The sequence below is a fragment of the Nyctereutes procyonoides genome, unplaced genomic scaffold, assembly GCF_905146905.1.
Source record: "Nyctereutes procyonoides isolate TBG_1078 unplaced genomic scaffold, NYPRO_anot_genome, whole genome shotgun sequence".
In the NCBI taxonomy this organism is placed as follows: Eukaryota; Metazoa; Chordata; class Mammalia; order Carnivora; family Canidae; genus Nyctereutes; species Nyctereutes procyonoides.
The window spans coordinates 21,248,912-21,273,361 of record NW_026575117.1 but is presented as its reverse complement, the minus strand read 5'-3'; the positions used below and the strand labels follow the sequence as shown (position 1 = coordinate 21,273,361).

At 53.6% G+C, this 24,450-nt stretch overlaps 1 protein-coding gene across 1 annotated transcript in view; it reads left to right on the top strand.

The window, feature by feature from the left end:
* The window catches only part of RASSF5 (Ras association domain family member 5), a 67,761-nt gene that overhangs the window by 14,829 nt on the left and 28,482 nt on the right, over nucleotides 1-24,450 (top strand). The window contains exon 2 of the mRNA XM_055333803.1: nucleotides 11,442-11,563. Within this exon, the coding sequence (XP_055189778.1) occupies nucleotides 11,442-11,563 (122 nt within the window). The remainder of the gene's footprint in view (nucleotides 1-11,441; nucleotides 11,564-24,450) is intronic.

Genomic DNA, 24,450 nt, shown 5'->3' with positions numbered 1-24,450 from the left:
AAGTCTCTGGCTTTAACGTGCTATCTTTTAGAACAGTGGTTCACTTGGGAGGCCCTCAAAAAGTGTGTGTTGAATGAATGCATGCATGTGCACATGAATAACAGACTAATAGCTATAGGCATAACCGTATAAAAAGGTTTAATATTCTCTCTGTGGATCTCTGACTACATGCGTCCTGATGGGTGCACATAACTGCCCCTGTTGAAAAATTGTGCCATATCTTTGCACTTCTGTCTGGCCATACCCTAAATACAACTTGAGCTTTTGTGGATATGGTGTCAGAGGGTCCAGAGGACAAATCTGCGGACACTTGCACACAGAGGAGATCCATGTGGCTTTTGGGCCCCCGCCTGAAATCATTTCCTTTGACATTTCCCCAAAGCGTTTTGCCTCTTACTATTATTATCCAAGGGTGTGAGGGGATTCTCAGAGGTGCTTTGTGATATCACACAGAGGCCAGCAGACTCGCCCACTTCTCTTTTCTTCATCTGCATCTCCTCTCAGCCACCACTGTCATCAAGAAACCACCGCACGAAGCCACAGTGCCATAGTGCTACTCATAATATCTGGGTGCATCTCTTTAAGGTGCTTGAAGCATTGTTGGGAAACACAGGGCATATAGAAATAGAATACCCAAAAAATTTCAGTTGACCAAAAGACTAGCTACAATACATGAAAAATAGTTTCGGGGTGCCTGTGTGGCTCAGTTGTTTGAGCGTCTGCCTTTGGCTTGGGTCACGATCCTGGATCCTGTGATCGAGCCCCGGGTCCAGCTCTCTGCTCTGTGGGGAGTCTGCTTCTCCCTCTCCCTCTGCTCCTCTCCCTGTTCATGGCTGATGAATAAATAAAATTTTATTTTATTGATTTATTTTTTTTAAGATTTTATTTATTCATTCATGAGAGAGAGAGAGAGAGAGAGAGAGGCAGAGACACAGGCAGAGGAAGAAGCAGGCTCCACGCAGGGAGCCCGAGGTGGGATCCGATCCTGGGTCTCCGGGATTAGGCCCTGGGCTGAAGGCAGGCGCTAAGCCACTGAGCCACCCAGGGATCTTCATAAATAAAATTTTAAAAGAAAAGTAGATCCAAAAAAAAAATAAAAGAAAAATAGTTTCACTGATATAAAAAGACTGAATTCAAAAGTAGAATGAACTGTAGAGACTGTGGGAGTCATGGCTACAATAGGGTGTCCATGTTATAAACATCGGAAGTGTAAATAATACATTAAAAACCAGGGCGTGGGGGCAGAAGGGCCGGAGGGAGCACTCTGGCATAGTACCAGGTCGGGTTGAAGCATGCCTCGTTAAAGATGGCTCAACCCTATTAAGTCTATTCGCAATTTTAAACGTATATACACGTATGCACGGGACAGGGAGCATGCAAATACACTCTAGGGTATAGCACCCCCAAAGACTGAAGTGGCAGGAAACCGCCAGGTGGGAGAGGTGCACTGTGGCCAGGCCCTGCGCCCTGCCTCACGGGGCCCAGGGAGGGCACCGTCCGACGCTTCCCTCACTTCCGGCATCTGTCTGAACTTGTGAACTGTCCTGCCCTCCCTCACTGCACCTGCCCCTCCCCGGACACCCCCAGCCCTCATCCCCAGCCTGGCCTGGCCACAGAGCCTTTCTTTTGTTGGTGCTTTCGGCCTCGGGATGTATGGCTGTGCTGGAGGTAGATGATTAATGGGGCAAGAGGCACACCCACCCACACCCACCCACACCCACTCACACGGGGCAGGATTGTGCCTCTGCAGGCCAGCCTGGGCACCCAGGGTCTTCCAGGCCGGCAGGGGACGAGTAGGGGAGAAGCCAGGCTCTGGCATCAATGACTGATCCTTGAGGCCCAGTGGCCAAGGTCCCAGAAAGAATCCTGTTGTTTGCTTTAATCCCCGAGCAACAGGGCAGGACCCTTTAACCTTCCCTTCAGTACCAAAGTGTCACTCAAGAGCGCCCATCAACCCCACCTGGCCCTGCTACCCGCCAAACCCACCTGGGCACTTTGGGAGAGGGTGGAGACCGGGATCTTGGGGTGGCTGTGTGTCCTCAGTTCACCCGAGGCACGCCAGCACCACCCCACCTCTGCAGCACTTTCCCTGCTCTGAGCCTGACCCGGGGGAGCCTGCTTCCCAGAAGGCCCGCCCCGGCCCTCTGTTCTCTGGGAACGTCTGATCCAGGCCTGGGCATGTGCAGGCGCGTCTCCTCCTGGCTCTTCCCTCAAAAGCAGTGGTCTGAGTGCAACCAGCTGCCCACCTTCCCGGGAGGGACCTGCCCACAATCTCTCACCTGGGATGTGGGCCTGGCTGCCCGTCGCTCCTCTCCCACTACATCGACCCTTCCTGCTGGCCTCCCGGCTTGCTTTCTGCCACATTCTGTGGGCTACGGGCTGGGCTGTGTGTGTCTGTGTGTTGGATTGGGGCTGCACAGTGGCTCAGGGGAGGCAGCTGTGTGTCTCGACTGTCCGGGCTAAGGTGGGGCGTGCTGAGTGCCCTCAGGGGTGGCCTGCCCTCTCAAACCAGAAACTCCAGTATATGGTCTCAACAGGGCTTGAGGGACTTCCTGGAAACACAGCTGTAGACGCCCCGAGCTGGCTGCCTGACCCCAGGAGTGGGGAGGTTCCATTCCCTTGCTCGGCCCTCACCAGGAGTTTAGCCAGGAGCATGAAAAACGTATATAGATGGTGTTGGTTCTGGCAATTGCTACAGACCTCCAAGCTTGACAAATCATAGTCTCTCTACCTTCCCGCCCTCCAATACAACTCCCCCTCTCACGTCCCGGCTTATTCCTCTGGGCCCATCAAAGGCAGGGCAGGAGGGAGGTTGGAGCAGGTGGGAGGAACTTCTTGGAAAGCTGCATGCCTCTCCTAACCGTAACACATTGGAAGACAGCACCAAAGCAGAGAGGTTTTTTGGCTGGCATCACATGCTGAAGCAGGGCACCCAGACTCCCACAGTGTTGAAGATGACACCTGCCATTTATTGAGCACCTACTATGTGCCAGGCAGTGTTGGATGCTTTCCATGCATTCTCTTTCATTTTGGCAATGAATCTGCTGGCAAGGGAGATATTACTACTTCCATTTTGCAGGTGAAGACATTGAGGCTAAATTCTATGTTACTGAGGTTAGGTAAATTGTCCAGGCATCTTATACTCAATTAGAAGTGAACTTGGGCTCCTACTCTGATCCATGTGACTCTGGAGGCCAGATTCTGTCCATTTCCCAGCTCCTGATTCAGTGCTCCGTCCCCTGCACTTCTCAAAGACCTCTGTCATGCGCAGCAAGCAGTGCAGTTCAGGGCACCTCATGGCCTAAGGATTTCTGATTTACTGCTGATGAATGGGGGGCATTTTGGTGCCTCTGTGAGGCAGCTGGTTCTGGAAGCCCCGTGTTCATCCTGCTTGCTTTCCTGCCATGCTCTCTCTCCACGTGATGAGGCTGTTGGCTCTGCTGTGGTGTCACAGAGAACAGCAGAGGTACAGAGGCCAGGCCTCTTTGCGTGGGGGAGGCCGAGAGCTCACTGCTTGTGGAGCTTGACCGTGGCTGATGAGCCAGCCTCTCTGGAAAAGCTACCCTGGGATCTCAGCGCAAGAACTGCTAGCTATTGCCCACGTAGTTCAGCGTCTCCCGGATGTGGCATCCTGGAGATAAAGGGGCCGTGTTTGGAGAGGGGGTCCTGAGCTCCCAGGCAGGGTGGCTCGGCTGGGCGGGGGCCGGAGCTGTGAAGTGACTCTTCCCAGGACCAGGTGGAGAGCTCGGGAGGGATGCTGTGGCCCTTACCTGCTGGGGTGGAGGGTGGAGGAGGCACTCACTGCTCAAATCCCTTTGACTCACGCTATCTTCTGGGCTTGGATCACCTGCTCCCCAGCTCTGACAAAGCCTGCCCTGCCCTCAAGTAGGGCAAGGCAGGGGGCCTGGGACCCCGTGAAGAGGACGGCTCTGAGGAATGGTTTCCCTGCGGACAGCAGCCAAATTTGGTGGATCTTCATGCCAGCTCTGCTGCTATTGAGCTGTGAGGCTCTCAGCAAGTCTTTTCACCCCTCTAAGTCTTTGCATCCTCATCCCTAAACCTGGGGTAGACCAAAGGAGCGAGAGAACTACATCCACACAAAAACCCACAGGTGGATGTTTCTAGCAGCCTTGCTCGTAACTTCCAAAGCCTGGGAGCCAACGAGATGTCCTTCAGTAGGCGAACGGACAGAGGAGCTTGGTCCATGCACACGGTGCAATGTTAGGACCACATGCACTATCCAGCCGTGAAAAGACACAGAGCAGCTTTAAATGCACGTTGCTAAGTGAAGGAAGCCGATCCCAAAAGGCTACATACTGTATGGTTCCAACTATGTGACCTTCTGGAAAGGGCAGAACTACAGAATCAGTAAAAAAAAAAATCAGTGGTTGCCAGTGGGGAGAGGGTGGGAGGGATGGATCGGCAGAGCACAGGGGATGTTTAGGGCGATGAAACTCCTCTGTATGGTACTATAAATGTGGATTCCCTATTATTATACACTTGTCCAAACTCATAGAGTGTGCCCCACCAACGCTGAGCCCTAAGGTGAACCAGGGCTCTGGATAACGATGTGCAGTGTAGGCTCATCACTTAGGGCAAACGTGCCACTCTGCTGGGAGCAACCCATCCCATGAGGGGTTTTGGCGAGGGGGTGGCAGGAAGTGCACGGACAGTCTGTGTGTACTTGTGCTCAGTTTTGCTTCACACCTAAAATTGCTCTAAAAAATGAACTATATTTTTAAAAATAGGGATAGCAACGTGTCATACAGGCATAGTACTGATTTTGTGAAATGACATATATAGATTGTCAGGCATGTTATAGGAGGCATATAATGGCACCTGCTGCCATTGCAGTGTGGGTACGTGATTTTTTTTCTTTGTTCCTTTTTTGTGGCATTTTTCCCACTGGCCAAGAACATTCATTATAAAAAACTTAGCAGCTGTGCAGAAAGGAAAACCCCCTGAAATCCCATTTCTCAGCGTGAGCACGCCACTTCCAGGTAGCTCCCTGGGACCAGTGTGTATATAGGCATGTGCATATTTTGATATAATGAGGACCATAGAACAAAACTTATTTTTTAAAAAAAAAACTTATTTTTTCAATGATACGTTTGTGGACATTTTTCTAGGTTGACCAAGGTCCATCTACATCATGATTGCATAATGGCTAAGTAGTATTTATTTTTAAAAATATCATATCTGTAACTGGCCCCCAGTAGGTGGATACGGGGTATTTTTGGCAATTTGTGGTTATAAACAACCATGTGATGAACATTTTAGTGAAGAGATATTTAGATACAAATAAATATACGCTCAGGATGAATTACAGTAGGAAATTCGTATTATTGATTAGGTAAGAACCTTCTCGTTTACCCACATCCTCTTTGGTATGGAACAGTATCAGCTCGGTTAACAGTTTCTGAAACCTGAGCAAGATTTTAGAAGTTCGAATAGTAGAGGGGTGTGGGTAGGAAGGAAGGGAATGGGGACATTTAGGGGGGGACAGAGGCGCTTCTCTGAGGTAGGGAAGGGTGGCCGGTTACCAGGCTCCATGTCCACCTGGTGCCTCACGTACACAGGGAGCTGAGCCCTGAGGCCTCCCTTGCTGGAGCATAGGGGTTCAGCGGAGGTTTGAGGGTGCATCAGGACCTTTTGCATCAGATCTTGGAGGAAAGTCAGTGGGCACGAATAGGATCTGCATAAACAGGCTTCTGGAATGAGGATGCCTGATGCTGTGGCCACTGGTGAGATCCACCTTGGATTTCGGCCAGGTAATAAGAATAGTTAATATATGTTGAACTCTTTTTTTTTTTTTTTTTATGATAGTCACACAGAGAGAGAAAGAGAGAGAGAGGCAGAGACATAGGCAGAGGGAGAAGCAGGCTCCATGCACCAGGAGCCCGACGTGGGATTCGATCCCGGGTCTCCAGGATCGCGCCCTGGGCCAAAGGCAGGCGCCAAACCGCTGCGCCACCCAGGGATCCCAATATGTTGAGCTCTTTGTATCCGATCTTGCGTTCCTACTTTCGTAAGGATCTCATTCAGTTCTCATGCAAGCCTGCCAGGCAGATACTGCTATCACCTCCACATGACAGAGAGGGAGCTGAGGCACAGAGAGCACTAGGCTGCGGTCAGATCCCGCTCACACTCCGGCCAAAGGCAAAGCACCACTCCTGACTCTGGTCCTTCATCCAGTTCATACCAGACCCCCTCTGAATGTTTAAAAGTGCCTGGTCCTCTCGAGCACCGAGCGGGGCCCAGAGCAGGGCTTGGGACTTGGGGGAGCGGTGTCACAGAGAGTCCATGAACCCATGGGTCCTTTGGAAGAGGGCCTGAGGTCTGAGGGGAAGTTTGGGGGTGACATGGAGAGGGGCGCTCCTGGCTGGGGGAGCAGGCAGGCTTGAGGCTGCGGGGTGATGGTGCAGTGGGGCTGCATGTGGTGGAGCAGGATGGTGGGTGCAGTGGTTTTGGAGGCGACCTGGGTGGTCTCTGAGCAGGGACAGCTGGTCCAGCTGAGAGGCTTCTGTGCAGTGACTCCCGGTGCAAGAACGGGGGACCTTTGAAGGGTCCCACGAAGGTGTGAGTAGGGACCCCTGGTACTGAGGACTGTCTTCATAGACTTGCGCTGGATGACCAGGCCAGCCTTTACTTCTGCTTTTTAAAAACTTAGGTTAACACTGTATTTTTCCAGTGCCCTTTTTTGTTTTGTTTGTTGTTTTTGTTAGTACTGTCTCAGAACAAAATTATTTTAAAATCAAAAAGCCACTTGTGGGATCCCTGGGTGGCGCAGCGGTTTAGCACCTGCCTTTGGTCCAGGGCGCGATCCTGGAGTCCCGGGATCGAGTCCCACGTCGGGCTCCCGGCACGGAGCCTGCTTCTCTCTCTGCCTGTGTCTCTGCCTCTCTCTCTCTCTCTCTCTATGTATCTCCTCTTCTGAGACAGAAGTTGTCACTTCACTCAGTTGAATAAACTTTCTTTAAAAAAAAAAAAAGCCACTTGTGTGTTGCTTTGAGATGATTGGCTGGAGGAAGGCTGGTGAGACTGCAGATCATCCACCGGCAGCTGAGTGGGGCAAACTCTGGCTGTCAGTGCAGTGCTGGGGCCAGGGGGGCAGTCACCGGGGGTCCCCTGTGCGGTGCCCTGCATCAGGAACCCCACTGCATCCTCATGGTAGCCCTGCGAGCTGGCTCATTCCCCTTGTGGTGTCGAGGGGATTAATGCTCAGAGAAGTTCAATAACTTACCCAAGGCCATGGACCTGGTTGAGTGTGATTGAAGACCTGCCACAACGTTCGTTCTCTTGCCATTACACCTCCGTACAGGCCAAGTCCCTGGGGGCAAAAGGGGGAAGTAGAAAGGTTCGTTCTGAGGTTTACCTTCTCCAAGAAGGCGTGGGGTGCCCAGAGAATGGGCATGGGGCTCCTAGATTCCCCGTTGGGCCTCAGAGGTGGCTTGGCCAAGCAGGGTGAGAGGTGCTCTTCACTGACCCTAGAGTGACTGCGAGGAAGGCCTGTGGGCTCGCTGCAGACCAGGCTGTGTATCCTGGGTGCCAGCCTCCGCCCTCGCCCCATGCCTTGGCCTCAGACAGAGTTCAGTAGAGAGCTCCGTGTCATCTCAGGGTCTTGCAGGCAGCTCTGGGGTGAAAGGGCCTGAAGTTTCCTTATCGGACTTGCAGCCTTCCAAACCCATATAAATCTCTGTGTTAAGCCACTGGTTCGCGGTGCTTTGTTACAGCAGCTGGGAAACTAGAGCAGTCTGGGTGCTGAGGGTGGTCCCAGCGGCCCCGTCTCCATCCTGGCACAGGGGTCCCCCCTTGGAGAAGGACCCCTCTTATGATTTGTCTCCATCACTTCTCTTTACGGTTGGCCCCTCTATTTCCACAGGTCCCTCTTGCAGGACCTGGAGGCACATTTATTTTTGTCCATGCATCCCCTGGGAATGGGGCCAAGGTTAAAGCTGGAAGGGAAGGGTGGAGACCGGAAGGGATAATAATTCTATTTTATAGATGACAATACTAAGGTCAAGAAATGCCAGTTGTCCCAAAGATACTCCGATTGGGACCTAGGAGCGCTGCTCCCTGAACTTTGCTGCCTCTTGTCGGGGAGATCCTCATCCTATTTTGTGACGTCAGAGCGCCCTGCCCTCTCGTGGCCCCTGCGATGTGGGAATGGAATCGCCTGGAATCTGGTCCATTTTTCAAGCTCCCTAGGGCCTCCCTCACCAAGAAAAATTCCCTGGCTGCTGTGGCTGGCAGGGGTCTCTGTCCCCTGAACAGGCTCCCTGGAACCGCTGGGCAGTCAGGCCCCGCTCCGTGCTGCTCACTCGTTAGTTGTCTTTTCACGTGCGGATCCCGTCTGCCCAGGCAGCAGCCCTTCCCAGAGGGCCTGTCTTGTTCCTCCTCTCCCTCGGCGTGGGGAGGTCTGCGTGCAAGGCGGTGGGGTTGTCGCCAAAGATCGTGGTGCCAGCTGTTCTGGGAAGGCTGGGCCGTTCCCCGGGGGGCCTGTGTGGCCCTGAGCCTCCCAGGGGCCCCCACCCTTTCTGTGTCCAGATTGAGCACCAGCTGGAGGCCGTGGAGGGCCGTGGATACCAAGGAGTTGGCTTGGCAGCACCTCACGATGAGCTGTGACGAGGGAAGGAGGGCTGCGGGGGTCAAGCCCCGGGTGGGCAACGCGGCCCTGCCTCGGGAGTCTCGTGCGTGTCTCCACCGCTGTGGTGCCGGGGCTCGCTTCCGTGTTTGGAGAAGGCCTGGGGGCTCTGACCTCATCTCTGCTGGCCTGGCCATAGTGTTTCCAGGGCCTGGAAGCATCAAGATGTGCTTCAGTGGTTTTGCTACAGTCTGTGATTACACCGTCTGATGGAACAGTCGTTGGTGCTCAAATATGCTTTTTATAAAAATCCCCAAATACTCTTCCTGGAGTCTTCTGTTCCCTGGCTCTGTCTAGCTCAGCACTGGGACTGTAAAAACAAAAAACAAAACAAAACAAAAACAAAAAACCCCCCATCTCTCGGAGGTTTTTGGTGCTGTTTTCAGGGGGCACGCGTGCGTGTCTGTGTGTGTGTGTGAGAGAGAGAGAGAGAGAGACAGACAGACAGAGACGGAGACAGCAGAGGGACAGAATATGAGAGAATCGGAGGCACACGTGGACATACAGAGCCTGTGTCAACGGTCCCAGGAGTTCAAAGAAGAGACTGGAAGACTCCTCCCGTCTCGAGACGCTTTCCCGCTTGTGAGTTGGTGGCAGCTCTTGCTGTGAGCTAGGAGAGCTTGTAGCCCTTGCCTCCCTGCCTTGTTTGCACTTCTTGGCATCCCTGGAACATTCTTCATGGCTCAGAGCGCGGCCAGAACCTGCACAGGTGTGTCCCCGGAGCGCGGCCCAGAACAAAGCTTCTCTGTGTGGCTCCGGCCTCGGTGCTGCCTTATCAATGCCCTGGCATTTCTGGGCACTGCGGGCAAGGGAGGCTTGGCCTGCACAGCTCCCTGCACGGTTCACCCTGCTGGGAGTGAGGCCGGGCAGAGATCTCCTACTGGCAGGGGCAGGAGGGCATGTGGGCGCTTGGCAGGGACGGAGTGCAAGCCTCAGACCATGGCTTCACCATTCTGTCTCCAGGTGCGGGGGCGGCTTCCGTGGGGGAGAGTAGGAAGGCCTAGGCAAGGGTGGGGTCTGCCGGAGGGGACGATGGTGGCCTTCGGGCATGAGGGTGGTAAGCCAGAGAGCTTCTAAATGCCATCCCTGAAGGGTAGCCCAGAGCTTCAGCCCACTGAGTCAGAGGCTTGCGGGGGTTCTGGGATCTCTGTGTGTCCCTGCATTTGTGAAAGTGCTCCCCTGCAGACAGCAGTGGTGCTCCTCCTTGGGGGCGTAAAGGAGGAGGGCAACTGCAGGGAGTGGAGGTTTCACTCCAAAACTCCCTAGCGGAGGAGCGGGAGAAGAGGAGGCCCGGCCCTGGCCCAAGACGCAGTGCGCTACAGCAGCTTTCAGAAGAGTCCAGGGACGCCTGGGTGGCTCAGTGGTTGAGCGTCTGCCTTTGGCCCAGGGCATGATCCTGGTCCCAGGCTCGAGTCCCACATCAGGCTCCCTGCATGGAGCCTGCTTCTCCTCCTGCCTATGTCTCTGCCTCTCTCTCTGTGTCTCTCATGAATAAATAAATAAAATCTTAAAAAAAAAAAAACAACTAAAGAGAAGAGTCCAGATGGGTTTTTGGAGCTTGTTACCAAGGAAGGCAAAGACAGGAGCCTGAGCCCTTGTCGGCCAGAAGTGGTCCCCTAGTCCCCACATTATCCAAACAAGCACAGGCTGTCGTGTCCCCTGCCACAGCCTTGCCCACACCAGCCCATCCCCACAAGTACCACACTCAGGAAGTCAGTCTTCCCAAGGGAGACTGCACACCCTCCTGGGCTGGGTCTTCTGGCCAAGCTGTGGCACCTCCAGGGCAGTGACCCCAGCTGGCCCAGCCGCTCCCTGTGGGAACCCCACCGAAACCGGCACAGATCTGAGCATTTTACCTGCTGGTGGACTTGCATGGATTTCTTTTGCTGCCAACCTTTGCTTCACTCCCATCCTCCCCGGTACTCTCTCTCCCTTGCCTGGCCAAGCTTCACTGCCTCTTGCCAAAGAGGCTCCAGAGAGACCTCCTGAAGAAGCTGGCAGCCGTGAGCAGCACTGGCTCTGTTGCTAAGCTATGTGTCATTGGGGAAATTCCCTTTACCCCCTCTGAGCCTCAGTTTCCCCACCTCTAAAAAGTAGTTCCCAAGGCTCTTTTCAGATCTGGAGATGAAGTTCTGCTTCCATGGAAGTGAACATTATCTGTGAAATGTATGCTCTCCCTGGAGCACCTGATTTGGGATGTTGTCTAGAGGCCCTTTCGGCTGGAGTAGAGAAGTCACCTCCACATTTCCAATCGGGGTAGGGTCAAAGACAGATAACAGCCCTTCCTGTTGGTGATATTGCCTCTGTCCCTGGAGGCACTTTTGATTCCTTAAGGCCTGTTCTCCCCTAGAACCATAAACTTCCTTATGCACCAGGTGGGGAAGCTAATACCTGTGTTTTACAGGTTGGCGGAATGAGGCCCAGGAAAGTTGTCTTTCTCCAGGGATCCGTGACCCCTGGTGATTAAATTAGCAGAAAGAGCACCAGCCTGAAGTCAGATTATCTGACCTTGAGAAAATCACTAAGGTCCCTAGACCCCAATTTCCTGTCTGTAAGGTAGCAATAATAATGATTGCAAGGTCCCAGAAAATAATGGAGGTGAACACAGCTTGCACACGTGTAAAACACAATTAACTCTCACCAGCCCTGGTGGCCCCGAGGCGTTCTCCCCCCTTCCACTTCCCTCCTGCACATTCTTCCTTCCTGAGCTAAATGCAGTCTCCCGGGCTATTTCCCTGGGTGGAAGGGGAGAGAATCCTGCCTGACTCCTAATCCTCTGGTGGTTCTTTCCCTCCAGACTGTAAATTCACCTGCCACCCGGAGTGCCGCAACCTGATCCAGCTGGACTGCAGCCGGCAGGAAGGCCCATCCCGGGACAGACCTTCTCCAGAAAGCACCCTCGCTCCCATCTCCAGCCAGGTAGGCAGCAACGTCCCAGGACCAGGCTGGGAACAGCTTCTGCTGGTATCCCAGGCTGCACTCTGCCCCGGAGCTCCGGTGGGCAGGAGGGGGCAGGACTACTCCATGCATGCTGGATGTTGGGGTCCCCTGCTGGCCAGATGCACCCCTTTCCGAGGGATTGGGAGGATGGAACAGAAATTCAGAGGTGCTCTTTAGGGCTCTCCAAGCACAGGGTCTGGGTTCCAAGCCGGAGGTGTGGGTCTAGGAGGGCAGGAAGGAGAGGAGGCTCCCAGAAGGTCCTTCGGAGCCTCATAGCCCTGGGGAGCGGGGATGTTGAGGCCGAGGCTCCTCAAGCATATCGTCGTGTCTGCCAATCAGGCAGCCAGCCTGGATTCAACTTGAGAAGGGCCAGGCAGAGATTCTTTCCTCATGTTAAGGAACCAGGAAACTGATGCTCAAAGTGGCATTTGGCTCTGGGTTTTGCCAAGGCACTTGAACCAGGATGTGTCCAAACTTTGATGTCTGGGATTTGGAATGGAGACAGGAGAACATTTTTTGATTCTTGCCTTGAACAAGCATTTATTGAATATTCGCTGTGTACCAAGCACTCGTGAAAGTGGGGCTAACAAACAATACATCGCCGCTCTTATCCACACAGAGCTTACATTCCATCAGGGGAGGCAGGATGCAACCCCAAATAGTATATACCATGATGCATGTTGCAGTGAAAATATGAATCAAGTGTTCTGAGTATGCGAGGCGGTTGGTTCTGTTGGGAGAAATCAGGGAGGACTTCCCAGAGGAGGTGACATTCAATCTGATCCTCAATGTATGAGTCCACGGTTACTGGTCAAGGAAGTGAGGAGTGTTCCCAGACATCATTCATTTCTTCATTTAACAAATATGTTTTGAATGTTGACCATGTGGTAGGCCCAGGAATGCCAAGGACTTAGTGATGAAGGGAACAGACCTGGCCCCTGCCCTTCCTGTGCTTGCAGTAGAGTGGGGGGGAGGGGTGAGATTTTAAACAAATAAACACCATATTTATGAGGAAAAAACCCAGAGTACTCTGAGAGACAGTATAGGTGCTGCCTGACTGGTTATTTCCTGAAGAGAATACCAGTGGCCCTGGGAACTCCCACGTCAGCCACAACTTCCCAGACTAGCCCTCTGTAGGCATCTTCTGGCCGCGATGCACATGATCAACGATGTAGTCACTTGATCTGCCTATGGGTGTTATCAGCCTTTTTCTCTCACTAGGAAAGCATTGTCAGAAAGTAAATATGATGTATGATTTTATAAGAATGAGATTGAATCGATTCTAAGATACATATTTAAGAAATTCTGTGCATCCTCCATACACTTTGGAATAGTACCTGTTTATAGTGTAGCCTGAGCGTAACCAGGTCTCTTGGGAGGGCCTTGCCCCACGACAGGTGAGGAGGAAAGGGAGACAGATCTGACTACCCAAACCCCGTGAATGATGCACAATTTTGCTAAAGATCTTCCTTATAAGACGGAGGAGGTGGGGCACCTGGGGGACTCATTGGTTGAGCGGCTGCCTTCAGCTCAGGGCGTGATCCCGGGGTCCTGGGATCGAGTCCCTCATCGGGAGCCTGCTTCTCCATCTGCCCATGTCTTTGCCTCTTTCTCTGTGTCGCTCATGAATAAATAAATAAAATCTTTAAAAAAAAAAAAAAAGAGGGAGGAGGGAGGTTCCATAGTACACATATATATATTTCCTTAAAAAAGGCAGTTTCTGGAGACATTTTTGGTTGTCTGGGGTGATGCTACTGGCATTTAGCAGGAGGGGCCACGGCTGCTGCTGAACACCCTTCATCATACAGGACAGGCCCCCACAACAAAGACTTATCAGGGCCCAAATGCCAACAGTGCGGAGGTTGGGAAACCTGGCCCTGGGGCCGGTTAGCCAGGCCCCAAGTGTGGACAGAAGGCCCCAGGGCAGGCGCTGGAGTTGGCTGTGTACCTTGTCTCAGCAGACAGGGGCTTCCGCGTCTGAGTATTTGGAAGCATAGTGCCCTCTTTTCCTCTGTTGGGAAGAGGAGTTAGCCTCAGAACCCTCCGGGAAGCTGAATCAAAGCTTTGTCTAGAGGAGATCCATCACTGATCTATAGAATGAGCCATAAAGAACCCCATAGGAGGACCCCAGAGTCCCACACGGGTGCTGAACGGCCCCCAGCCACACACAGCCCGGCGTGGGGCTCGCTCCCGGGGCCAGGTCAGGCTGTCATGTTTGCCTTGGACAGGCCTGACTGCGTGCTTCAGCACGAGGGCAGGGCCCAGCCTTCGATCAATAAAGCCTGGGCCCTGCTCCAGGCTCACTCCCCTTCTCTATAAAGCTTGTCTGTGTTGGTTTCCGCCTTGACCAGGCTTTCAGTGAAATACCAGGATGCAGCTTCCCTTCACCTTGACGTGGTCACCTGGGCTGAGCTAGCTTCACAGGCCACTGCCATCTTCAGCGGGGGGGAGGGGGGTCTGTTGTCGCTCAGCCAGTTTGGGGGGTGCACATCTGGCTGCTCAGACGACGTGGTGTCATTTCTCCTTTCGACTCTTTAAGGAAAAGAAAATCCCTCATTTTCCACCAGCCAGAGGAGACCAGTTAGTTAACATTTTTATATTTTCTTCCCATACATTCATACACTTTTCAAAAACATGGTTGAGATCATCCCCTAGATAAGTTTTGGGCCTCCGCCTTTTAAAAGCCGTGATGCCAAGGTTCTGGCTGTCTCCTGGGTCTGCCATGCCCAAGGGAGGCACGGAGGGAGGAGGGGGGCAGGAGTGTGAGGGGGTGGAGATGGACGCAGAGCCCCCCCCCCAAACTCACAAGGCCATGGGGGTCGAGCCTGTTTCCCCCAAGTGGAGAAACAGACGACAGGCAGCTGCTGTGCTTTCTCCACCACAAAACAGTGCTTTTCCAGTCTCTCCTCAGAGAGCTCTATGGCCTGTGATAGGCGACCTTTTCCTTAGGCCCCCATTGTTGACCTAGCAAATCTCCTCGTTTCTCCTCCCTAGATCCCTTCTTCATTTGAAGCCTGATTCCTAGAGAACATCGTTGGCCCTGGCCAAAGACCACAATAAGTTGCCAGCATGGCTGTTGTTCCTTTGTTGGGCGCTTATATTCCAAAGACTTGACTTCAGGTGGCCTTGGGGCACCTGGGTGGCTCAGCGGTTGAGTGTCTGCCTTGGGCTCTGGTCGTGATCCCGTGATCCCGGGGTCCTGGGTTCAAATCCCACATTGGGCTCTCTGCAGGGAGCCTGCTTCTCCCTCTGTGTCTCTGCCTCTCTCTCTCTGTCTCTCTCTCTCATGAATAAATAAATAAATAAAATCTTTAGACTTCAGGTGGCCCTAAAGTTGCTCCCCGGCTGAAAAAACAAACAAACCTGTCAGGGACTCCCCAGTGCCTCCCAGTGGAGTGCGACTTTGCCAGTTTGGTCCAGGCCTTTCATTGCCTTCAAGGAAGCGGACCCCAAGGATGGAGGTTCTCGGCCCCCCACCTTTGGTTCTCATCACCCTGGCAGCCCAGGGGAGGCCCAGCAGCTCTGCCTCTCCGGCCTTTGGTGCCACTTGTCTGGGTACATCGAGGTCCAGATGATAAGCAAAAAACATAAGCACTCTTCCTTCTCAGCAAATCACTCACAGCCGGACACGGGCTCTGTCTTCGGAGCCCAGGCTCCTTCCCCCTGGCCCTGCCCCTCCTGGAGCTGGGAGCCGAGCCCGGAAGGGCTCTGGGAAGCCAGCCCAGCCCTGGCCCCACAGCCCGGCCCCTCCCTCCGCAGTTCCCAAACCTCCCTCCCTCGGGGCCTGTCCACACTCGGGGCCTGTCCACACTCGGGAGCCTGGCCATTCCCAGGTTCCACCTGTGCTACTATTTACTTAACATTTCTCTTTAAATAGATCCATTTTATTAAATTTAAATAAAACGTGTGTCAAAGGAAATTTGGAAAACCCTCAAATCCCTGGTTTGATGTACTGAAGGTTTTTTTTTTTCCCTGACACATATTCAACTAATACTTAATCTCTGAAATTAAAAAAAAAAAAGTGTTTCTCAGGGCTGCCTCAGATTCTTTTTTTTAAAAAAATTATTTATTTATTCATGAGAGACAGAGAGAGAAGCAGGCTCCATGCAGGGAGCCCGACTTGGGACTTGATCCCAGAACCCCAGGATCGCCCTGAGCTGAAGGCAGATGCTCAACCACTGAGCCACCCAGACGTCCCGCCTCAGATTCCTTCCACACCTATGTGCTGAGCCAGGCGCTGCCCTAAAATCCTTTAGGCGTGGTCAGTGGGAAATGCCCTGCTCAGAGGCTGGGCTCTTAGGTCATCCCGCTTGGATTACCAGGGCCCTGGGTCCAGCACTGCCTAAGGGACGCGGTGAGCAGCGGAGAGCCGGGGGAGCCGGGAGAAGACCCCAGCCTGGCAGCCGGGGCTCAGGCACTCATCCAAGGAGAGCTGGATCCGCATGTCCTGTGGAGAGTAGTGGGAAGCGAAATCAAACAAGTCACCCCACGGTACACGCAGGGCAGGCCGATCTGTGTTTCCTACGTGTGTGTCCGGCGTGGGTTAGAGCAGAGCGAGGGCTTGGGAGGCGCCCAGCAAACCCCTGAAGAGATTTCACCTTGGGGGACGGTAGGAGTCAAGAGGGGTAGGAGTTAGACAACATCCAGGTTTTGCTCTTGGCGTCGGTGCTGTTTTTTGTTTTTTAAAGATTTTATTTATTTATTTTCATGAGAGACACACACAGAGAGGAGACACAGGCAGAGGGAGACGCACGCTCCCTGCGGGGATCCCGAGGGGGACTCGACCCCGGGACTCTGAGATCACACCCTGAGCCCAAGCGGCCGCCCAGGCGCCCCTGCATCCCCCTGCATCGCTGCTGTTTGAATGATGCTCTCCGGTGTTTACAGGGTCACAGGATTTTAAGAAGCAAAAAAATGTTTTCTTACAGAAAACGCAGAGCCTCTAGGTGGTAGAGGAGCTGGGTTCTGATCCACGCTGTGTAGGCCACAGACTTGACACGTGTGACCTGGGGCAAGCCCCCGGGGTGTCCGGCCTGGGTTTCCGGGCTGAGAAGCAGGGGGCGCGCCCCGCGTGGTGCGGCTGCGCAGGGAAGGTGTGTGCGGGCGCGGGCCAAGGCCCGGGCACCACAGGCGGCCTCCGTCGGCCCTAGGGGACTTTTTTATCCGTCATCCCTGTGCTGAGGCGCGGGGGCTCCCCATGGCCCCCAACCGCGGAACAGCCCGAAGCTGGGCCAGCCCAGGAATCCTTCGTGGCCGCTCGGGCAGCAGCTCTCCCACTTCGCGGTGCGGCCGAACCTTTCTGCGGCCGGACTTAGGCCTGTCCCCTCCACCGGGCCGGGGTGCGGAAGGCCCAAGACCCCGTCCACCCGCCCAGCTCCAGGGCGCAGCGCCCGCAGGTGGCCCCGCTGCCACTCCCCGCTGCCTCTCCCTGCGAGGCCCCCCTGGAGAGCGGCGCTCCCGCGCCTGGCCTCGCGCTCCCTCCCCCTGCTGGCCCCGTGCTCCCTGCCCTGCTCTCCCTCCCCCTGCTCGCCCCGCGCTCCCTGCCTCGCGCTCCCTCCCCCTGCTGGCCCCGCGCTCCCTGCCCCGCGCTCCCTCCCCCTGCTGGCCCCGTGCTCCCTCCCCCTGCTGGCCCCGCGCTCCCTGCCCCGCGCTCCTCCCCCTGCTGGCCCCGCGCTCCCTGCCCCGCGCTCCCTCCCCCTGCTGGCCCTGCGCTCCCTGCCCCGGGCTCCCTCCCCCTGCTCGCCCACCGCCTCTCCCCGGGCGCTGCCCCTGCTGCCCCCAGAACGACCACACGGGGGAGCCAGAAGCAAGCCGGGAGGGGGAGTGACTGCGCACACGTGCCTCCCTAACCTCCCACTACCTAGGGACACCTGCGTGCCCTTCTTGGGGGGGGGGCGTCTGGGTACTAGGTCTCCCCAGAAATGCTAGACAAACGCTTATCCCATTGAATTGTGACTGATAACAAGAGCGGTTAACAGTCGCCGTCGAGGCATACCATGTGCTCTGAGGGAGAGGGACTGAAAGGCCCAACTCCAGGTGTGGATTAGCCTATCTCTCCCAACGGTTCTCTCTTCCTGAATTTTGAAGCTCCGTTATTCAGTACATAAACATTTAGGATTATTATATTTCCTTCATTAATTGGCCTCTTGTCATTATGAAATAACCTTTCCTATCCCTGGTAATATTCTTTGCTCTGAAAGTTACTTTGATACTAATATAGCCGCTCCAGCTTTCTTCTGATGACCATGAGCATGATATTTATTAATCCATCCTTTTACTTTTAAGCTATTTGTGTCCTTATATTTTATTTTATTTTAAAGATTTTATTTATTTATTCATAGACACAGAGAGAGAGAGGCAGAGACACAGACAGAGGGAGAAGCAGGCTCCACGCAGGGAGCCCGATGCGGGACTCGATCCCGGGTCTCCAAGATCACACCCCGGGCTGCAGGCGGCACCAAACCGCTGCACCACCAGGGCTGCCTGTGTCCTTATATTTTAAAATCATTTCCTGTAGACAGCAAAGAGTTGGATCCTGTTTATTTTAAAATCCAACTGGATAATCTCTGCCCTTTAATTGGGTTATTTAGATCATTTGCATTTAATGTGATTACTGATATAATTAGATTTTAAATCTATCATCTTTCTATTTTTTTCCTGTCTTTCCTTTCTGTTCTTTGTTCCTTTTTTTCCCCTGCCTTATTTTGGATTAATTGAATATATTCTATGATTCCATTTAATTTCATTTGTTGTCAGCCCACCCACATGTGCCAAAGGCAGGAGCCAGTTCCCAGCTGTCCTGCTCCACTCTGGCTACATTTAAGACAGCCGCTCCACCTTCCACAGATTTCCTTCCAAGCTCTAGAAGCCAGAGGTGCTGGCCAAAGCTGTCGGTGATTCATCTCCACTAGACAGCCGCCTCTCATAGGAACTGCCCTGAGGCCTATCTGACCGGCTCAGGCCAACCCATGGAGCTTGTTTCTGATGAGGCAGAGCTGAAAGGTTTCCCAACCTTCTCAGGAGGCACCTGAGATCCTGTTTCTGGGGAGAGACAGAACTCTAGTACTTATTTTTAGAGAAACCCTTAAGTATTAGAGACATTTCCCTGCGATCCTCACAGTCCCACTCCCTACTGCTACCCTGGAATCAGGGGCTGCCTGAGATGGGCTTCTGGCTGGACCAGGTCAGTCCTGAGTCTCTGAGAAGGCAGCCAGGTCTCTTTCTATGTGTCGTAGTGCAAGGGCTGTTCATGTCTCACCCTGTGGACCACACTGCCCTGGCTCACTGGTCTTGTCTGGAAAGGGGCAGTGGAGAGATGGGGACTGTAGACCAGAAACTCATCACTTGTTTCTCTAGTCCCAGCAAAGGAGGACAAGCATAAGGCAGCCTCCCTGTGCCTGAGTCAGATGTGGCATGAGCTCTTCAGGACGTGTGCCTCTTGGTCAGTGTGCCTCTTGGTTTGCATTCAGTGTTTTTAAGCATCAGGGCCCTATCAGAGCTGTTTACCTAACAGCCAAGCAACAGAAGTGCTGTGTGGGCTGGAGCCTGCAAGAAAGTGAACCTCCTGTGAGTCTATCCTAAGTGGTGTGTAGCCGCTTACCTTTTATGACAGGAAGTCGTCTGGGGAGAAATTGAGCTCTCTGCTCTGCACAGCTGGCTTAATGCTGTAAAATGCTGCGCTCAGGATGGAGAGTGGAATTCTTAAGATTCGACGCTGAGAGGACATCTGGGAAAGGCTGCCTCTGAAAAAGCATGGGGAAAAGGTGGGGGTATGATTGGTGAACATGTATCAGGAAGACAGGAGGACTTGGGGGATTTTGACAGGCAGAGAAAAGAAAAAACAAACCACAAGAGGGCAGGGCAGCTGCTAGGATTGTGAATCAAATTCTGCGCAGCTGCCTGGAGGGAAGCTGTCTTGTGGCTAGAGGTGGGTATGAACTGCTGGCTGGGCAGGGGTTGGGAAGGGCCTTGAAGGTCCTTGGGGACCTGCTCTGGAGTTTGGAACACCTCTAGGTACTGGGGAGTTGTTGGAGGAAGGAAGTTGTAATGGAAAGCTGTCAGACACAGGGAGTCTGGCTTTGAAATCAGATTCTACTGGTTACTTGCTCTGTGACCTTGGGCAAATGAACCACCCTGAGCCTCAGTTTACTCATCTGCAAAATAGCTCCTTGCAGGGTTGGGCCAATCAAGAGAGATCAGGAAACATATAAGAGTTTAGTAACTCTAATATAACTTCTTATTTCTTTTTTTTAATTTTTTTTTAAATTTTTTTATTTATTTATGATAGTCACACAGAGAGAGAGAGAGAGAGAGGCAGACACACAGGCAGAGGGAGAAGCAGGCTCCATGCACCGGGAGCCTGACGTGGGATTCGATCCCGGGTCTCCAGGATCGCACCCTGAGCCAAAGGCAGGCGCCAAACCGCTGCGCCACCCAGGGATCCCATAATTTCTTATTTCATGTTGTTCTACCAGACTGTCTGGTGAGAGACAGAGACTGTCTTATTCAGGCCTGAATCTGAACTCCTCGTCTAGTACTTGCCATGTGGAAGGATGCCTGGTACATGTTTCTCAAATGAATGGATGAAGGAATAAGAAACTAGAGCCAGACACATAGCAATAATTATAATATAGTATAGTAATAGTTACTCAATAACTATTAGTTGAAATTAGAATAGGTTTTATGATAGAACAGCCTTGATCAGATCTCAGTATAGATCTGATCTATATACTCAGGCAACAAGGGGGCCGGGAATTTGGAGAAGGCAGAGATCAATACAAAGGAAATTACTAGAAGGCTTTTCAATAATCTACATTAATGGCATTCACTGAGCCAGGAATACTAATGGTGAAGGAGCAGGGAATAACGAGCTCAACTTTGGACATGTTGCCAGCGAGGCTCCAAAGAGGAGGGCTGGGTACTCAGTGAGCTGTGCAAGTATCCATCTGGAGCTACCTGGGATGGAGAGGATTTTTAGACATGAGCCTGTGAGGTATAGGTGATACTGTTGGCACAGGTGAGACTGAGCTCCCAGGGAGAGCACAGGCATATGGCGGCGGGGGAGGAAGAGAAGAAGAAGTCAATGGCCGGACCCCAGAAAGCCCTAAGAAGCTCAAGGGAAGACAAGGGCATAGGCCCACTGAGAAAGTAGTTCCTGCCTTGTTGGTGATGGGCTTTGATTTCAGGCAGGATGGTATTACGGGAGCAATCACTGTACTACTGTCCTACTATGGAATGTTCCAGGGCTTGGTTCTGGAGTCAGACCAGCTGGGATGATTTTGGCTCCACCATTAACTAGCATGTTTGACTACGTGCAAATTACTGAACTTGCCTGCACCTCCTTTTCCTCTGGATCGATAAAAGAGACACAGTAACTGTAGCTTCCTTGTCAGTTTCTCAGAGGGATTACATGAAAAACAATGCCCTAAGAATGATTTCAAAACTATGTTTCAGGGGTCGAGTGCCACTTCACCCTAGTTTTCAGCCTCTGAATATGTCGGTAGATCATAAGGCCCCAAAGCTGACCTCCACCCTGACACCGTTTAGCTGGACGGATGAGGAATCCTGAGGCTCAGAGCTGTTCCAGATGCCATATCAAGCTGGAGTTGGAGCTGGGATAGAATGCCAGCTTCTGACTTTCAGTCTTGTGATGCGGCTTTTCTGGAACAGGCAGAACCACACAGTGGATCAAACGAGGAGATCTGGGCACATGTCAGGATCACATCTGAGAACGGATGAAAGCTTAAAATAGTGTCTTTCATCATCTGAAACTTTGAGCCAGGAAAGCCACCCATTTCACCATTTCAGGGAGGCTTTCTGAACCCCAGCAGGATGCCATGGATTTAAGGCTCCGGAGGCTGCATCCTAAGGTCCGGATACCTCTTCTGCGGCCCAGGGACAAGAACAGCCTGTCCCTATTCTTTGTGTATTCACCACCAGAGGCTTAAAAGGCTGTTGCTCAGGCTTTTGCATTCCCCTACCCCCTTCTCTTCCTCTAGGCAGGTTCTCATTGCTATTGTTGATTATTCATGGGGAAGAGGTGCCGATGGGGTCATTACACTGGAAGAAATCCTGCCTTCCTTTTTAGGGCTCCTGGAGCTTCAGTCTGGATTTTTCCTCCTGGAGGAAACCTATTGTATTATGTTTGATCTTTGCAGATTTCTTCTAGTCCTACGGTCCTCACCAACATGGTCTCCAGGCCTAGAGTCATTGACAGGTGGAGTGGGGGTGGGGAAAAGCACTAACTAGGAGGTAAAAGACTTGGAAAGCATGAGCGGTGACGAAACCTATTACTTCCCTCACTTTCATATCTGTAAAATGGGTATCATAACTTGCTTTTGAGATTCTAGAGCCATCTGAGTCATGAATGCTCAAAAGGCTTTCAGGAGCCCTATTCAGACACCAGTTTTTCATAATATTTGGAATGGCATGGAACAGCACCCTAAAGGAACACAATGACACTTAGAACTTTTCCTAACCAGGGCTGGCGGCTAGCCTGTTGCTCACGAGGAGAGATGCATGCTGACTCCTGGGGCTCTTTGGCTTGGCGTTCAAAGAGGTTGTTCCTAGCTGTATTTTAAGATTGTGCATTTTGAATATGTAGCCTTGCAGTTGCTTCGCAGAGATCCCTGCATGACTCCAAGGACACAGTATGGCCACAAAGAATCTGGGGCCTGCTTTTTCTTAAGTATTGGATTCCCACTGAGCCAGGAGGTTCCTTTTATAAAGAAAAATGTGTTCCTTTGCTGGCTGGACAAAGCAGGTAGGCTATGGGTGGCCGGAGGATTATGCAGCCCCACCCCCCCACCCCCCCACCCTAGCATTCATCATTCTGGCATTGCACTGCACTTGGAAGCACTTGTGAGGCTAATACCAGGTTCCTTTGCCTGAACCACTGTCTCTGGGGACACCCTCCCCGTCAACCAGTCTCTAAAATACTCATTTGAAGAAAAGATTGTTCCAGATCAAGCCAGAGGTTCTTCCATCCTATAAAACGTGAACTCTTCCCCCCAAACACCTGGTAACTCACTCCTGCCCCCATCCCCAACTGCTTACCCCCACCTGGTATCTTCCTGCTGGTGTTGACCATTCTCTTGAGCCCAGGACAGCCAGCCGGCTGGGGTGCCAACTCTCAGCTGTCTCATGTTTGTACCTGCCAGGCACTCACGGGCTTCTGGGAAAAAGATTGTGTGGGAGGATGGAGCCCAACTGGGCTGCAGTTTGAAACCCTCCTGAGCACTGACAGATTTGGCTAAGGTGGGGGAAGGTGGGGGTTCCTCATAAAAATAACAACGAGAGCTGAAAATGGAGTTGGCAGCGTGGTATCTGGGGGCTGAGTCTAGCCCTCTAGCCAGCTTGTGCTTTCTGGGACTGGATTGTTTCAGATCTGCAGGGAAAACCACCGAAATCTGCCTGGAGAGTCCTGAATGCCCCTCTCAGCCACTCTCCGGGCGGCTCCTGGGGCCATAGGCCATCAGACCCTGTGAGCGCCGTCTCCAAAGGTTTGTTTTCCTTTCCTGGGACTCTGGGCGCCGCTGTGCTGAAAGATGGCAGAGGGCACGCCGAAACAGTCCCAGTCCTGCTGAGAGCCGAGATCCCCAGTGCCTAAGAGCATGGGCCCTAGGCCTGGGTCTGAGTCCCAGCATACATACCCTACTTGTATGGCCTTGAGCCTCAGTTCCCTCATCCATAAAATGGGAATAATCATCTGTATCTCAAGGCTGCTGAGCAAGGTAAATGAGCGGACACATGCAGGAATTATGCAAGGGAGGGTACCTCTAACTGCTACGACCGTACAGACAGGGTCTGAGAAGTTATTGGGGTGTCCCCGTAATTGCTTTGAGGGCTAAACCCTAGTCAGGGAAGATGTTCCTTCGTCCAGTCTGATGGTACAGGAGCCATCTTTGATGGGAATGACAAGAACCGGCAAAGGCCCACTCCTTGGCCAGACCCTGGGGGCGGGGGGCGGGGGATGTGCAAATAACCTGGGTGGCATCTTCCGGCTCCTTTGGCATCCTGAGTCTCGGCGGGGAGGGAGGCCAGGCCTGCGCTCCAGGTTGCCATAACTTCGCATACGATTTGCATATGCGTGTGGGGCCTCTGCAGTTCGTTCCGGCCTTTCCAAGTTAGAATATTGCTGCTTCTCCAGGCGGACACGAGATGCTGATTTTCTTCTTCTCCGCTTGCTTCTCTAACCACCCGGAGAGGCCGGGGCTCCTTCACCCAGTGATGGGGGATGCGGCCGGAGGGGGACCGTCGGGCACGTCCCGCCCCGGGGCCCCGAGCCCTCGCGGGTGCTGACAACAACGAGCCGCTCCAGGGGGGTGAAGACAGGCCCGGGAGCGCTCTCCCCGCGCGGCGCCCCTGGTCCGCTGCGTCCGCGCATCCCTAACCTTGACCTCTGGTGCCGCGGGCCACCTGCGCCGGGATCCGCCGGCGCCGCCACCCGGGAGGCGGGGAGGCGCGGGCGGGGGAGGGGCGCCGCGGCCGCCCAGCCGGGCTTTGGGGAACCTTTGCGAGAGGAAGTGGCTTCCGACTCCTCTGCGCGGGGCGAGGGCAGGAAAGGCGCGGGCAGGGGGGAGGCGTCGCGGCGGCGCTGCGCGGGGCGGAGGGGACGGTCCCCGAGGCTGATGCCGGTGCCGATGCGGAGGGAGGCGGGCGCCCACGTGCCCCCCGAGCTCGCAGCGCGGCCGGCGCCGGGGAAGGGGCTGCGCCTGGCCCGGTGACGGGGGCTGGGGGCTCGCCCCGGGCGGGGACCCCCCTCCCCTCCCTCCCCTCCCTCCCCTCCCTCCCCTCCCCTCCCCGCCGCGCCCCACGAGCTCCCCGCGGCGCCCGGGCTAGATGACGGTGGACAGCAGCATGAGCAG